Consider the following 14993-nt stretch of genomic DNA (forward strand, 5'->3'; position numbering starts at 1 on the left):
TCCCGCCGCGGAGGGTGCAAGATGGCGGCTTCCCGCGGTTCTTCCCCTGCTACGCCCAAGATGGCGTCCTCGCGCCTCGTGGCAGAGGGCGCTGGCGGCCCAGGCAAGGCCGCGGTCTGCCGATCACCCCTGGGCCTCCCCGACGCCGTCGCCAGCGTGACGAGGTCGCACAGTTGCGCCAAGACGGTCTTCAAAGTCTCCAGCTGGGCCGCCATCTGTCTCCATCGCTGGTCAGCGTCCTCCGGTGCGGGCGGATCCACCGACGCGGCGACATCTTGCACTCCCGGCCCACCACTCGTTCCCACTAGGATTTCCTCCACCATTGTTGGCAGCTCCACTGCCTGAGGAAGGTCGTCGTCGTCGGAAGATGTACCAGACGATGGTGCGGGGATATTCTTTCTTCTGAGCTGTTTTGACATGCCGTTTCACTTCTGACACCAGTGTAATAAAGGACTCTTTCACTGGGTCTGTCTCCGTTGTCCTTTATTGTGGTTCGTACAACTTTGCCCGCACGGCGTCTCGCTCAGAGTCTCCTCCACCTCCCGCTCGACAACCCCTCTGCTGCCGTCGCTCCCGCAGTCTTGCTGCTGGCTCCCGATGCAGCTCCGCTGCTGGCTTTCCACTCAGCCTCTCTGCCCCCGACCTGCAGCCCCATGGCTGCTCTCTCTGCAGCCCCCCTGCTGCTCTCCGTCTCCCCCGTGCCCGGACACCGCTGGCCAACGGTGCCGAGTCCCGACCTGTGGCGATCGCGCCACTTTCTACCTCCTGCCCTGTGTGGCCTCCTCCTGTCTTTATTCTTACACTCTCCCCCCGGCCCTTCCTGTTCCTGCCCTTAAGAGCTCTCCCTTCTCCCCACGTGACCCAACTCCTCCCCCCTGTTACGTCATATCCGCGAGGCCATTTACGCTCGCATTACAGATAGAAGGGTAAAAATACAATTATCATATTTTTGACTGGCAAATGAGGTTCCAATGGTGTAAATGCTTACCCCGAGCTCTCATACTCTGATGGTGCATTGTCTTTGAGTTATGCGCCTTTTGGCGTCATCTGGTCCAACCCATGTGAGACTAGGCTCTAAGGAAAGCTGTCTCTGGTGTGGACCAATCAACTTCAAGAACAGTGCACATTATCAGAGTTATGTTTTTTGTTTGCATTATGACTACAGGTATTGTGGTCTATGTAAACATGACTCCTTGTAATAAAGGTGTCAGTTTTGTTGCCAGATAGAAGGGTAAAAAAACTATTATGACATCTGCAGTGCCCATGGAGGCCACCTGCTTTGAGTGGCGAGTCCCTGGCTGTACACCTTGCCAGGCTCATTTTTCGTGGCCAATGTTTTGGACAAACTTCGTGAACCCTATAGACCTGTTTGTGACCGGACTTTTTCAATTGAAAGACTTTTCAACTGAAACTCCGACGTTCTTTCAGGACTGTCTGCACGAGACGCGCCGGGATTTATTGGTGTTCAACTGTTGTGAGATTTGAGGCTTTTGCGTCACAATTTTTTGGAGCTTGATAGGTGAGTTAAACTTTATTAAGGGACAACCTACGTTATCTCAGCATGACGGTGGGGCTCGGGAGTTTGTGTAATTGGAGGGTAGCTGTTGCTTGTGAGAGCATGTGTGGACAAGAAGAGGGAATTTGCATAGGTCCAAGATGGACCAACCTTCACAGAAGTGTGTTGACGTGAGCTGAATTGACAAGAGGATAGTTGAGATGAGGTGATTTGAGATGAGGTGAGCTGACCCTTTATCTAGTTACCTCTGGCGCCGAGACATCTCTGCCCGGTCATCAAGTCAACACATTCCAGGGTGTGCCTCATGTTATGCAAATCAAACTGAAAGACTTTGTACTTTAACCTGCCTCACATTTAGGTGGCTTGTTCCTGGTTTAGTGTCTCAGATGTCGCCAGCCGGAGCTACAAACAGAGACTGCATGAGCTATAGCTCGATACTGCCGTAGCTAAAGCCAGACTACCGGAGCTACAGGCAGAGATTGCCTGAGCTACAGCAAGAAGCTGCCATAGCTACAGCCAGAGACCGCCTAAACAACAGTCAGAGACTGCCTGAGCTACTGCCACAGACTGCCTGAGCTACAGCCAGATACTGCCTGAGCTACAGCCAGCGCCGTCTCTGAGCAAAGCCACAGGGCCATAGAGAGTGCGGGTCCCAGTGATAGCGAGGCTTCAGGGGAGTTGACCTGCCCCATCTGCCTGGACGCCTTCCGCTTCCCCTGCACGCTGAGCTGCGGCCACTCGTTCTGCCTCAGGTGCGTGTAGGGCGCTTGAGGCCCACAGTGCCGAGTGACCTTCCCTCAGAGGCCCCAGCTGAGCAAGAACTTCACGCTCGCCAACCTGGTGGAGCAGCGCAGTGCCGCAAATAATATGGCCACCGCGGTCTTGTGTGACTTCTGCAACAATGACACGACCACTGCCTCCAAGACCTGCCTCAAGTGTGATACCTCCTACTGTGTGACTCATGTAAAGCCTCATCAGGAGAACCCGAAGTTCAGGGACCACGTTCTGGTGGATCCAGGCACGAATCCTGAGGAGCGCAAATGCAAGCCACACAATAAGAAGATCAAGTATTACTGCCGACAGGACGAGAGCTTGGTCTGCACAACCTGCATCATCACAGGAGAACACAAGGGTCACGATATGGCTACGCTGGAGGATGAGCACAAGACACAGGAGGTGAGACGGTCTGCGTGTGTGAGAGGGATCCTCTCCTGTGTGAAGTCATAAAATCCCAGTACGATCTGAACAATAATATCCAACTAAATATTATATCATTCCTTTCTCAGCTGCCAATTGTTTCTTAAAAATTGAACGTTGGTTTAATATAAAGTATGCTGAGGTTATCATAGTTTAGAAATAATACAACCACATGTTATGATCAATCCTGTTATATGACAAATATATAAATGTGTTCTTCGTATATTTTTATAAAACTGAAGGACTTTAATGCGTACAATGTGTTCTCAAAATGACGTGAGTGCATAGACCGTGGTTCGAATACAAAAGCAGTCTAAGGTAGAGAGGAGCATTCACTAAAATGTAAACGAAATGTAAAACGACTGGGACTGCGTGAGCTGCAGTGCTCACTGCTTGCCAGCCTCGTGCCGGTCTGTGCCAGTTTAGCGCCGCACTCTACAGACCAAGTAATTCGTGACCATACTTGTATTTTCATCAAGATTCTCTCTACCTAATTTCTCCGACACTAAACAGTGACATAGGCCTGTTGATTAAAACTAAACTAAAACTTGTTTTATTATACTAAGTGAAGCTCACTGAGCTATATAGGTCTTTTTCAGAGGCAAACCTGGCCAAAAATGACAGCTCAAAGAAGTAGCTTATGAAGTCGAAAATCATAGCAGCCAAACACAATAAACGCACGTATGTAGAGGGAAAACAGGAGGACCCGGACAAAAATCCATGCGACCATGGGGAGAACAAACTCCACGTATACATGTGTCAGGGTGGGATCGAAACCACGACCTCCTGTATACCAGGCAAGGCAGATTAACATCTCGTGGCGCCTTTTCCACCCACTTCTCAGAACTCTACCATCTACTCAGAGACCCACCCACTGCTCAGGTAGCCCTGCCCATGACTCAGGTAGCAGTGGAGAGTGATTGGGTCCACAGGCTTAGGCTCCTGCGCGTGCTATGTGAGCCCAGCTATACGTATGCTGAACTTCTTTTGCACCAAACGTATCCAACCGTGCTTATCAGAGGTGCGGGGGAATGGCAACTAAACGCAAAATGCTCCAGGAGGCGTGTGAGCTCCTCGTGAAATCGGTTTCCTGCAGGCTCACTCCCCCAGCCTCCATTGCTGCACAGGGGCCGCTGCAGCCTGGAGATGGGACCGTCACTGTGGAGGGGTCAGTGTGGAGCGGGGGTGAGAGGGGGCGCTCAGAGAGTGAGTGGAGTCTCCCCTGGTGACGTCTCTCACAGAAACAAGTGGGAGAGGAGATGCGGGTGGTGGAGGAGAAGAGGAGGGAGGCGGAGGAGTCCATAAAGCGGATGGAGGCCGCACTCAGGGACGTGCAGGTAACCGCGTCTGTACCAGACCCTGTGACCTCGTAACTCGACCCTGAGTAGGGTTTGTGATGGAGGACAACTCCATTCATTCACGTGGACTTCCATTGGCTCCGAACACATCGTGGGACTAAAGACACAACGGTCAATGCGCCTCAATACCCAGGACAAGCAAATAAGTGGTTCTCATCTGCAATGAGGAACTGAATCAGTCGTGGAAATTCCACATTCTTAGGATGGGAGCCTGATATCACCATGTGAACTGCCACTTCATCTTCTGTTATATATCTATTCTGGCCAGATGAGGTGGCACATACCTGTTATCCAGTACATTGGTGGCAGGGTTCACGTTATATATATGTTTACAATATGTATCGCATTGTGCTATGAACCAAAGTCACCGGAGATCAACTCCCTGCGATGGCAAAGTAATGAGTAATATCTGTAAAGCCACAACCGCACAATACACTGAATGCACGCAGTGTGCTTTATACGATGTGCATATTCACGTAACCTATTCACGTAGTACACTCCCATTCAGTATATTGAAATGTGCTATGTGAGCATTAAAGTTAATTTTAATTTAAAAGTATTCGACAGCACAGAGACACTTCGAGGTTAGGTCACCAAGTTGCATGTCCAGTTCTCACCGGTGCACCGATCTTATCACTACCCAGTCACGAAACCCAGCTCTCGTGTCCAGTCCCAGCTGGGCTTGTTTTGTGGTAGGAATACAGCTTGGAAGCGTTGCTGATCAGGCATCTTCAATTATGGCCTTTTGCTTTGTCACTCTGCTCGCATTACACACATCTTGCGCAACTCTACGAAAAGATGGGGTTCATATTTAATTATAATTTAAATTCCTTTTTTTCCTCATATTTCTGATGTAATATTTGCGATTGAGTCCTGTTATTTGCAGGGTTGATAGGTGACAAATCAAGATTGACAATTGTATTGTTCATTGGCTACCGAGGCCGTGATGCACAGGAGGGGTTCATCCTCCATCAGGTCACCGGGGTTACAGGTCAAAACGTCTCCCCTAGTGTAGGTTGCATGGCCACAGTGGCAAGAGTGTGGATTGATGTTAATGCATCTCTACGGGTCACGATGGGTCTTTATGTATCTATGAGTGTTGCCATGGGATTAGTATACAATCCATAGTTTGGATTGTATGGCCAGTCACAACTGCACTATATTGACTCAAATGGGTCTCTATGCGTCTCTATTTGTCTTCATGTGTCTCTGTGTTTCTCTATGGGTCTCTATATCTGAGTCTCTATGTATTTACATGGATCGTGAGGTATATCTATGGGTCTCTATAGGTTTACTTTATTGCCCAGAGTTTGCGTTGTGTGGCCACAGTCGCTTTTCCATTCATGATTCAGGAAAGAGTGGTGTAAACGACACCTCCCTAAGACATAGATCAACCATTGCGAGATTAACTCCTCCTTTAATTAATTAATAAAAACAAACCACACGCCCTGCCAGGGATCGATGACCGGGGTGAGGCAGCGAATCAATGGCGATTTCGCCCGCTTGAGAGCAGCTCTGGACGAGGACGAGAAGGCGGCTCTGGCTCGTGCGGCCAAGAAGGAGCGCGAGCTGCTGACCCAGATCGAGAAGAACATCGCTCACTACCAGCGCGAGATCGGCGAGCTCCAGGCAGCAGCCACTCGTCTAGAGGGCCTAGCGCAGGAGAGGGACTCGCTCGCCTTCCTGCAGGTGAGCGATGAGTCTCCGGTGTCGCTATTTGCACATAGCCCTCGGCAGCGTCAGAGTTGAGGCTCCTGAATGAGGTTTTCACATCGACTGCGCTTTGTCACGCACGGCCGGAAATTTTGCCCGGTCCTTGCGTGCCGTCATCCCCACTCACGACGATGTTTGCAATGTAAGTCAGTGTTGATGTTCATGAGGTCATAAGCTAAGACTTTGTGGTGTAAATTCCACCCGCGGTGTTGGAGTGGGAAATCCACTGATCCCATGGGAATGGAGGCAGAGTCACAGTCATGCACCTCTCTCTCTCTATCTCTCCCATAGGGGCACCTGGAGGAGACGTGCAGGTAAAAGACCACTATCACTCATGACTCGACACACGACAACATGGGACTGAGTGTGGGGTGCGGGCAGTGAGACACTGGCTTTGTGTGGGGATGCTGTGTGTGTGATGATGCTGTGAGTGGTGGTGCTGATTGTGATGCTGCGAGTGTCCATGCTGTATGTGGTGATGCTGTGAATGATTGTGATATGAGTCGTGATGCTTTGTGTGATGTGTGTCTATGTGATGGAGCTGTGATGATCCTGTGAGTGATGGCCGTGTCTGATCTGCTTTCACAGGAGAGGGTGGCATAGAGAAGCTCCACCCTCAGCTCCCAGCCAAGAGGACATTGCCTCACTTAAAGGCACCGAGGGAACTGTGGCCAAACTCCTGTGTGAGTTCTGCAGTGTGAAACATGGGTGATGGAGCCAACTTCACAATACATTATTACCGTGTATATGTGTGCACGAGGTCGACTCAGCCTCAAATGATTACCTGGTGTTGTGTGTAAACATCGCCACGAGGGAGACAAAGGTGGTCGGGCGTGGTGCTGGCCACCCACCTCGTGTGCCGTGCTGGTCTTCATAGACACTCGCTAACAGCACTTGCCCCAATGGTCTGTTGAGGCTACACAGAGAATCTTTGTCTTTGTTCACAGCCTATTCAAGGACCCTACTGAATACAGCCACGAGACTAAGTGTGGCGTTGTTGGGTAAATAATCAGCATTAAGAGTCAGGGGTAATTGTAATGTTGAGGTGGATTGTGTGGCTGTGAATGTGTCTGTGCATTTGTGCGTGGGGGGAGTGGTGGCATAGTGGTTAGCACACTGCACTACGAACCCAAGTTCCCTGGGTTTAATTACCCACCATGACTAACATCAGTGGCAGGTGATATCTGACCCAGTCCTGGGACTCTACGAGGCAGTCTCAACCTCAAATGAGTTAATTCTAGATTTGAAGCTTTCGTAACTGCAATGATTGATATTCTTAGGCTTTTTCGGTAAAGTCACGTAGGTAAAACATTTAAATTAATAAAATAAAAATAGAAATCACGACGTTTCGGAGGCAACACAAGCTGCTGTCTTCAGGTGGAACCGTCACAGCACGATTGCTGTTTCAAGTAAGAGAAATTACAAGAAAACAGTCCTTGTATATATACTGGTTGAGGGTGGGAGGAGCCAAGGCAGGCACCTGGATATTATTATTGTGAATGGGGCTGAGCCTTTGTTATGTAGATGAAACAGCACTTTGCTACGTTGCTGGGATTAATTCTAGATTTGCCAAATATGTGTGGTAAAACTTAAAGCAGAAAAAACCAGTGTGTGAAAAAAGAAGAAACTATGCGATAACTGAATAGTGCCTGTCAAATGAGATGGTCCAAATATGTGTAGCTAACTCTTTTTTTCATGGTTAATAACATCTTTCCAATGATTACTAAGTTTGTACCCATCATCACGGTTGAAATTATGTCTGTGTTTGTACATTTGGATGGCTTCGTGTACAAACCTTTGATGGTAGCCAGGAGGTTTGCAGAGCACCTTGGTCTCTGAAAAGACAATTTCATGAGAGCCCACAGTTTTGCCGTGTTTCAGATCTGACTTGTGCTCGCGGACACGATCAGAGATATGACGTTTCTCCAATGTAGCAATCACCACAACTGCAACTCAGTTTGTAGACTCCAGGGTATTGTAAGTCAGGAATGACATCTTTCACAGATGGAATTAGATCACGGATTTTATGTACTGTACTGAATCGGACTTGGATCTTATGTTAATTTCGAATTTTGGAGATCTTTTTGGTCACGCCTGCTATGTATGTGTAATGCGAGCGTAAATGGGCAGTTTGGATGTGACGATCCGAGAGGGAGGAGTCAGGGTCACATGGGAGAGGGAGGAGTCACGGTTACGTGGGGGAGAAGTTATAACGGGGAGACAGGAAGACATCTGGGCAGTCGAGGGAGTGAAGAGGGGAGACCACATTGGGTGGCCGCCGTGCCTCAGCCTGGTGGCTGAGGGGCTCATGACGGCGCCAGCCAGCGGGGTGAGGAGAGAGCAGAGTGCGCGGGGCGCACAGGGCGTGCAGGGGTTGCACGGAGCAGCCGAGTAGCTGCAGAGCTAGCGGAGGCTAGCAGAGGGTGCGAGGTTGCACAGGGCAGCAGAGTAGCTGCAGACTAGCGGAGGCTAGCAGAGGGTGCGAGGTTGCACAGGGCAGCAGAGTAGCTGCCTAGCGGACCAGCAGTGGGGCTGCATAGGGGGCAGCAAGGTAGCTGCAGAGTGCGCGGGGCGCAAGGAGAGACGACGCTGGACCGAGGAGGAGGCCAGCGGGGTGAGCGGAAGACGAACACAAATAAAGGACCGACGGAGATCAACATCGTGTGACGGAGTCCTTTATTACATTGGTGTCAGTGGACTTTTTCAAGGCAAAATAACATCGAGGAAGACGGCCGAGAACTTGAAAAAGCGTAACCCACTTGTTACGTCTTCCGACGACGAAGAAATGGCCGCCGGCGCACGTCCTCCAGCGGCTACGTGGCGGTCCAACTTGAATCGCTGCAGGCCGTTCTGCTGGATTTTGTCACCTTGGTTGCGCCGGCGACGAGGCCGGATCGGCCACGCGGCGGGCCTGGAAGCGGTGAGTCTCCGAGTGGGGCTGCGCCTTCCACCATTGGGGCCTGGCCCACGCTTCCCGCCCTCTCCAACACGCGGCAGGGCGCCGCCATATTGGGTGTGGTCGGGGCGAAATGGCGGGAAGCCGCCATCTTGTCTTCACCGCGGCGGGAAGACGCCGCCATCTTCAACATCGCGGCGGAGAGGCGGCCGTGCGCTGCCATCTGGAGGTGCCGCGGGGTGATTCCATCTGTATATGCCTGCCATTGTTGATTGGGTGATGCACGAGTTGTGGTCACATCGGCCTATGGCTGATGGCTGACCTGACAGCCCGGAGGCGAAACGCTCCATGGTATGTCTCAAACTAATGGGCCGTGTGCTCATATGGCTCAGGGAGTCGTGGTTCAGTTGTGCGGTGGCAGACTGAACCTGGTGTGCCGGGGGCTCACGGGATTTGGAGTAGAGGTTCCGTTACGTGTCAGCGAATGGGGTGACCTGGCTGGCATGGAGCGGGGATTCTCTTTGTGGGTCCTCCAGCTGGAAGGGCCGCGACTTGTTCCGCTCTGGGTTAGGGCGTTATTGAATCTATAAGAGAACATTGCCCCGTGGGGGGGGGGGGGGGGGTCGATGGGGTCTGGCATTGCCGGGGGATGAACCTTCCCTGGGCTATAAAGCGTCAGACTATAAGATGCTGGTGTGTGTCCATCGCTGATAGGATAGTAAGGGAGGAGCATGGCCAAGTTGCTGCTCATCCCCGAAATTGCACTAGCCGAGAGTATGGTCAGTGCATGTTGCTGTGGTTTGACGACCACGGTGAGGGTTAGGACGAGTTAAACGTTACCGCTGGGGAGCGTGGTTCTCTCCACGCGAGGGTGTGCGACTGAGGGCTTTGTTGAGAGTGACCGTTGGTACATGCTGTGTACGTGCGATGTCTGTGCTGGTCCTCAAGGGAGGACTGCTGGTGGGCAAGAGCAGGAATTTTTTTGTTGTTGTTGTTGTCACGTGTAAATAATATTGTTGTTAAAATGTAAATACTGGGGCATCCATCGCGTCTATTTTGGGTATTTATTGGGGTTTTCTTAAGCGGGCCGGATTTACATCATCTCCACTACCCTGGGGCCGGGTGGCTGTCGTGTACGACATGCGGATGTGCGTTGTTGTGCTGTGCCTCAGGGGATTGGATTCTCCTTCTCGTCACAGATCTTCGGCGCCTGCCACACTGAGTGTTACCTGGTGTGCTAACTGGATGAGGACTTAAAGGAGCAATTGAGCGCCCGTTCGTCATTCCTGCACTACCACTTGCTCTTTGACGTTGGACTTGAGCCGAGCGGATGGAACAGCAACATGGACGCGCTCTAAGACACCACATTCCTGGGTTGTGCGCGTCGGCCGTTCTTGTGTGTCGGTTGCCGTTGTTGTCCATTGTTCCATTTTTATTCTTGTTGTTGTTGCGCGGAGGACAGGCCGGTGTTCTGTTCCGGATCCTGATCCCTCCCCTTTCGTTACTTGTGTTGTTGTTGTTATAATCTCCGTTGTGTCTGCGGGACTCCTGATTGTGATGCCTTCGCTCGCATTATTTTGTTCTGTTTCAGCCGAGGACGGCTGGATTTTTCTCTACGGGGGAGGGTGGTGTAATGCGAGCGTAAATGGACAGGTCGGATGTGACAATCCGAGAGGGAGGAGTCAGGGTCACGTGGGAGAGGGAGGAGTCAGGGTCACGTGGGGGATAAATTATATCAAGGAGACAGGAAGAGATACAGGGCAGTCGAGGGAGTAAAGAGGGGAGACCACGTTGGGTGGCCGCCGTGCCTCAGCCTGGTGGCTGAGGGGCTCATGACGGCGCCAGCCAGCGGGGTGAGGAGAGGGCAGATTGCGCGGGGCGCACAGGGCGTGCAGGGGTTGCACGGAGCAGCCGAGTAGCTGCAGAGCTAGCGGAGGCTAGCAGAGGGTGCGAGGTTGCACAGGGCAGCAGAGTAGCTGCAGACTAGCGGAGGCTAGCAGAGGGTGCGAGGTTGCACAGGGCAGCAGAGTAGCTGCCTAGCGGACCAGCAGTGGGGCTGCATGGGGGGCAGCAGGGTAGCTGCAGAGTGCGTGGGGCGCAAGGAGAGACGAAACTGGACCGAGGAGGAGGCCAGCGGGGTGAGCGGAAGACGAACACAAATAAAGGACCGACGGAGATCAACATCGTGTGACGGAGTCCTTTATTACATATGGCAACGTGATAGTTTTGATCGGAGTTTCATGTGGCTGTTTCTGTATGCTGGGAGAAACAGCTTGGCGGATAGTGCGGTCAGAGTATTCGTTCATCCTGAGGGCCCGATGTACATGTCTTAATTCACTGGCCAGGTGGTGTTGGTCAGAAATGCCATGAGCTCTGTGGTATAGCGTTTTGATGAGATAATTTTTTTGAGATGGGTGGTGGGAATCAGGTTTCAAGTAGGAATCTGTGTGGGTGGCTTTCCTCCAGACAGGTCTCCTCTCAAACATATCTAAGAATGGTAGTTTACCATCTTTCTCCACTTCCATGGTGAATCTGATGGATGGGTGTCTGGAATTGATGTGGTCCAAGAAGTGGTTCAATGCTGGGAGGCCATGTGGCCAAATGACGAAAGTGTCATCCACATACCTCTTCCACAGGGAAGGATGCAGGGTGGATGTCTGGATGGCATCTGATTCAAACTTTTCCATGAACATGTTGGCTATCACTGGTGACAAGGGGGAGCCCATAGGGGTACCCTCATTCTGTTTGTAGAAGGTGCCATTCCAGGTAAAATAAGTGTTGTGAAGGCAATGTCTAACCAGCGCAGGTACATCCCAATTCAATCCATGTTGGACCAAGTCCTCAATTATTGTTAGGGTGTCAGGTACTGGGACTTTGGTAAACAGAGATACTACATCAAACCTGACGAGGATATCACCATGTCCTTGCCTGTGAAGGGAAGCAGAGTATCTGATAGAAACCGGGCTAGTTTGTAGGTAGGAGAGTTGATCTTTGACACGATGGGTCGTAGTGGGGTGCCTTCTTTATGGATCTTGGGAAGACCAGAGTCTGGGAGGTCTTGCCGCCGATGGTTTTAGAGAGGGACGTTTGGTTGGTTCGATTAGGGAAGTCGAACTCGTGGTGATTTTGTTAGTTTTTGTTGTTGGGCTGTTAGTAGGATCGTTTTTAATTTTGTAGTAACTCCCATCATTAAGTAGGTCCAGGATTTTGTTGTTGTATGAATCTTTATCCATGATGACCGTGGCATTGCCCTTGTCTGCTGACTTTACCGAAACTTTACCGAAAAAACCCAAGAACTCAAATGAGTTCCTCATGCAGGTAATGATCAGAATGATGGTGATAGTGGTCGTGATGAGGATGGTGCTAATGATGCTGTTAATGATGTGATGGAAATGGTGATAGCATTGGTGATGGTGTTGGTCGTGGTGATGGGAGTAATGGTCGTGGTGATAATAATGACATTGGTGATAACATTGGTGGTGATGGTAGTAGTGATATTTGTTATGATGGTCATGGTAGTGATGGTGGTGATGGGGATCGTGGTGATGGTTGTGGTGATGGTAGTGATGGTGGTGGTGATGGTGGTGATGTTGCTTATTGTGATATTGATGTTGTTGATATTCAGCGTTGACGATGGTGGTGATGGTGATGTTTATGTTGTTGTCATCTATTTGATGGCAAGGATGCATTGTGATGGTGATGTTTGTGATGTTATTGTTGATGGTGAAGATGATAGTTGGATATGGTAATGTTGATGGTGATGATGCTGGATAATGGTGACGATGGTGTTCTATAGTGACGTTGTTATCGCTGTTGTCACAGACGGACGCTCACCGACTCTGGACACAAACTCAGCTCATAACCAACTCCAGATCTCCTCGGATCTCAGGACGATGACGCTGACCCGTGACTCCCAGGGTCGCCCCGATCACCCACACCGGTTTGATGGCTGGTCACAAGCCCTGTGCAGTGAGAGCTTCTCATCGGGCCACCACTACTGGGAGGTGGACGTGGGGAACGCGTGGTGGTGGCGGGTTGGAGTTGCGTACGGGACGATCCCACGGAAAGGGAGTGGTGGTGGTGCACAGTGGCTGGGAGGGAGCAACGCATCCTGGTGTTTAGAGAAATGTGACGACAACTTCTCAGTGTTTCATGGTGGAGTGAAGACTGCACTGTCGGTGAGGGGGCCCCCCTCCCCCTGCAGAATCAGGCTTTACCTGCACTGGGAGGGGGGGCTCTTGGCGTTTTACCGCGCCGACTCCATGGAGGTGATCCACGAGGTTTGGCAGAGATTCTTGCAGCCTCTCTACCCTGGGATGTGGGTGGGGTATTTTAAAGATCCATTGAAGATCGTGGATCTGAGTCGTGCATCCTGAGCATGAGGAGAAATAGAAACTCAAGAAACCGAGACAGAAACCCAATAAACCGTGGAGAGGGTGGATGGTGAGGAGAGGGCGAAGTGAGGGTGAGGGGGAGGTGGAACAGAGGGTGAGGCAAAGTGAAGGGAGAATGGAGGAGAAGGGAACAGGTAAGCGTGGAGGGTGAGGGTGAAGGGTGAGGAGAGGGTGAGGAGAGGATGGGAAGGAGCGGGTAGAGAGACGGCGAGCAGACGGTGAGGTGATTGGGAGGATGAGGTGAAAATTGAAGGAAGGGTGAGGAGAGCATGGAGGGGTAGGGTGATGAGGGAGGGTGAGGTTCAGGTTGGCGTGCGTGAGCGATGTGGCTGGTGCAGTACAAATCGCACTGTGCACTCGCGTCACCACACCTCATCCCTGAAATTCACCATCATCCCTGAAATTCACCATCATCATCACCCCATCATCATCACTGTAATCATAACTATCGTCACCTCATCATCACTACCATCACCACCATGACACCATCATCGCCATCACCACCGTTATTATCACCACCACCACCATCATAATCACCATAGTCATCACTACCACCATCATCGCCAACATCATCATCACCATCATTATCAACCACCATCACCATCATCATTACTATCAACACCACCAAAACCATCATCCCCAACATCGTCACAATCATCACCACGATCACCACCATCACTATCATCATCACCCCATCATCATTATCACTATCAACACCTTAATAATCATCACCATTATCACGTCCATCTCCATCATCATAATCATTACTTAACATGACCATCATTATGAACATCATCACCATAACCATCATCACCACCATCATCACTATCACTGTCATCACCACCGTCAAAACTACCATCAGCATCACCACAACCACCATCATGCTCATCACCATCAATATCACTACTATCATCACCACAGTCATCATTACCACCACCATGATCACCACCATGATCACGACCATCATTACCATCATCACTATCAGCACCCACATCACCATTTTTACCATCACAATCATCACCATCATTACCATCATCAACATCAACACCACAAAAACTGCCATAATCATCACCATTATCACATCCATCATAACCACCATCATCATCACTATCATCTTCACCGTGAAAACCACCATCACCATCATTCCCACCATCTCCCTCATCACCATCATTACCACATCACTGTCATCATAACTACCACCAACATGATCACCACCATCATTATGATCATCATTAACGCCCACATCACTACCACGATTATCACCATCACCATTCTTATTATAATCATCACAACCATCAGCACGATTTGTAAGAGTGAGTGGAATGGGGAGTGAGTGCTTGGGTGAATGAGATGAGCAAGTAGATAAGTGACAGATGGTGGGTGATTGAATGGTTGAGTGAGTGCATGGTTGATTGGGTGAGATTAGGGGTAAATGAGTGGGTGAGTAGACGGGGGAGATGGTTGATGGGTGAATGAGTGCATGGGTGAGTGGATGGGTGGAGTATTTTAGTTGGTGAGAGGGTACGTGATTGGGTAAATTGTTGAGTGCGTTCGTGAGTAGAATAGTGAGTGAACGATTGAGTGCATGGGTGATTGAGATGGTGGGTGAGTGAGTGGCTGAGTGGGTCAGTGGTTAAGTTAATGGGCGAGAAGGTAGGTGAGTGTGTAAATGATTGAGTGAGTTCAAGTGAATCGTCTGGAACCGGGTGTAGAACTCGAGAGACAAGGACAGCAGTCTCATTTGCAAGAGTGACCTGGGGCTGGGGGATCTCCAAAATAACAAAAACGACGTGAGCACAGGAAACAATAACAAAGCGAAGATAAATTATGCAACCATCACCGTTTCGATTTAAAGCTATTCGTGACTGCAGGGATTCATCTTCTTGGTTCTTTCAGTAAAGTCATGTAGAATGGAAATA

The 14993-nt window shown here is 50.4% G+C and overlaps 1 protein-coding gene across 2 annotated transcripts; it reads left to right on the forward strand.

The window, feature by feature from the left end:
• Positions 1–1200: 1200 nt before the first annotated feature.
• Positions 1201–14993, forward strand: LOC144737464 (tripartite motif-containing protein 16-like). Of its 2 annotated transcripts, XM_078620180.1 has the most exons (6): positions 1203–2692; positions 3955–4050; positions 5527–5760; positions 6076–6098; positions 6373–6467; positions 12503–14993. In XM_078620180.1, the coding sequence occupies exons 1-6, from the start codon at positions 2384–2386 to the stop codon at positions 13054–13056; spliced, it is 1311 nt and encodes a 436-aa protein (XP_078476306.1). In that variant the 5' UTR covers positions 1203–2383; the 3' UTR covers positions 13057–14993. The 2 variants fall into 2 exon arrangements, with proteins under 2 accessions (XP_078476307.1, XP_078476306.1); XM_078620181.1 differs by lacking the exon at positions 5527–5760 and having other exon boundaries at positions 1201–2692.

This window comes from Lampetra planeri, chromosome 69 (assembly GCF_965212315.1).
Source record: "Lampetra planeri chromosome 69, kcLamPlan1.2.h2, whole genome shotgun sequence".
In the NCBI taxonomy this organism is placed as follows: Eukaryota; Metazoa; Chordata; class Hyperoartia; order Petromyzontiformes; family Petromyzontidae; genus Lampetra; species Lampetra planeri.

Bases quoted from the DNA above. Each gene is read 5' to 3' on its own strand.
- LOC144737464 (XM_078620180.1), top strand. From the start codon at position 2,384: ATGGCCACCGCGGTCTTGTGTGACTTCTGCAACAATGACACGACCACT. The intron at 2,693-3,954 runs GTGAGACGGTCT...CGTCTCTCACAG, and splicing joins ATGAGCACAAGACACAGGAG to AAACAAGTGGGAGAGGAGAT. The intron at 5,761-6,075 runs GTGAGCGATGAG...TCTCTCCCATAG, and splicing joins ACTCGCTCGCCTTCCTGCAG to GGGCACCTGGAGGAGACGTG.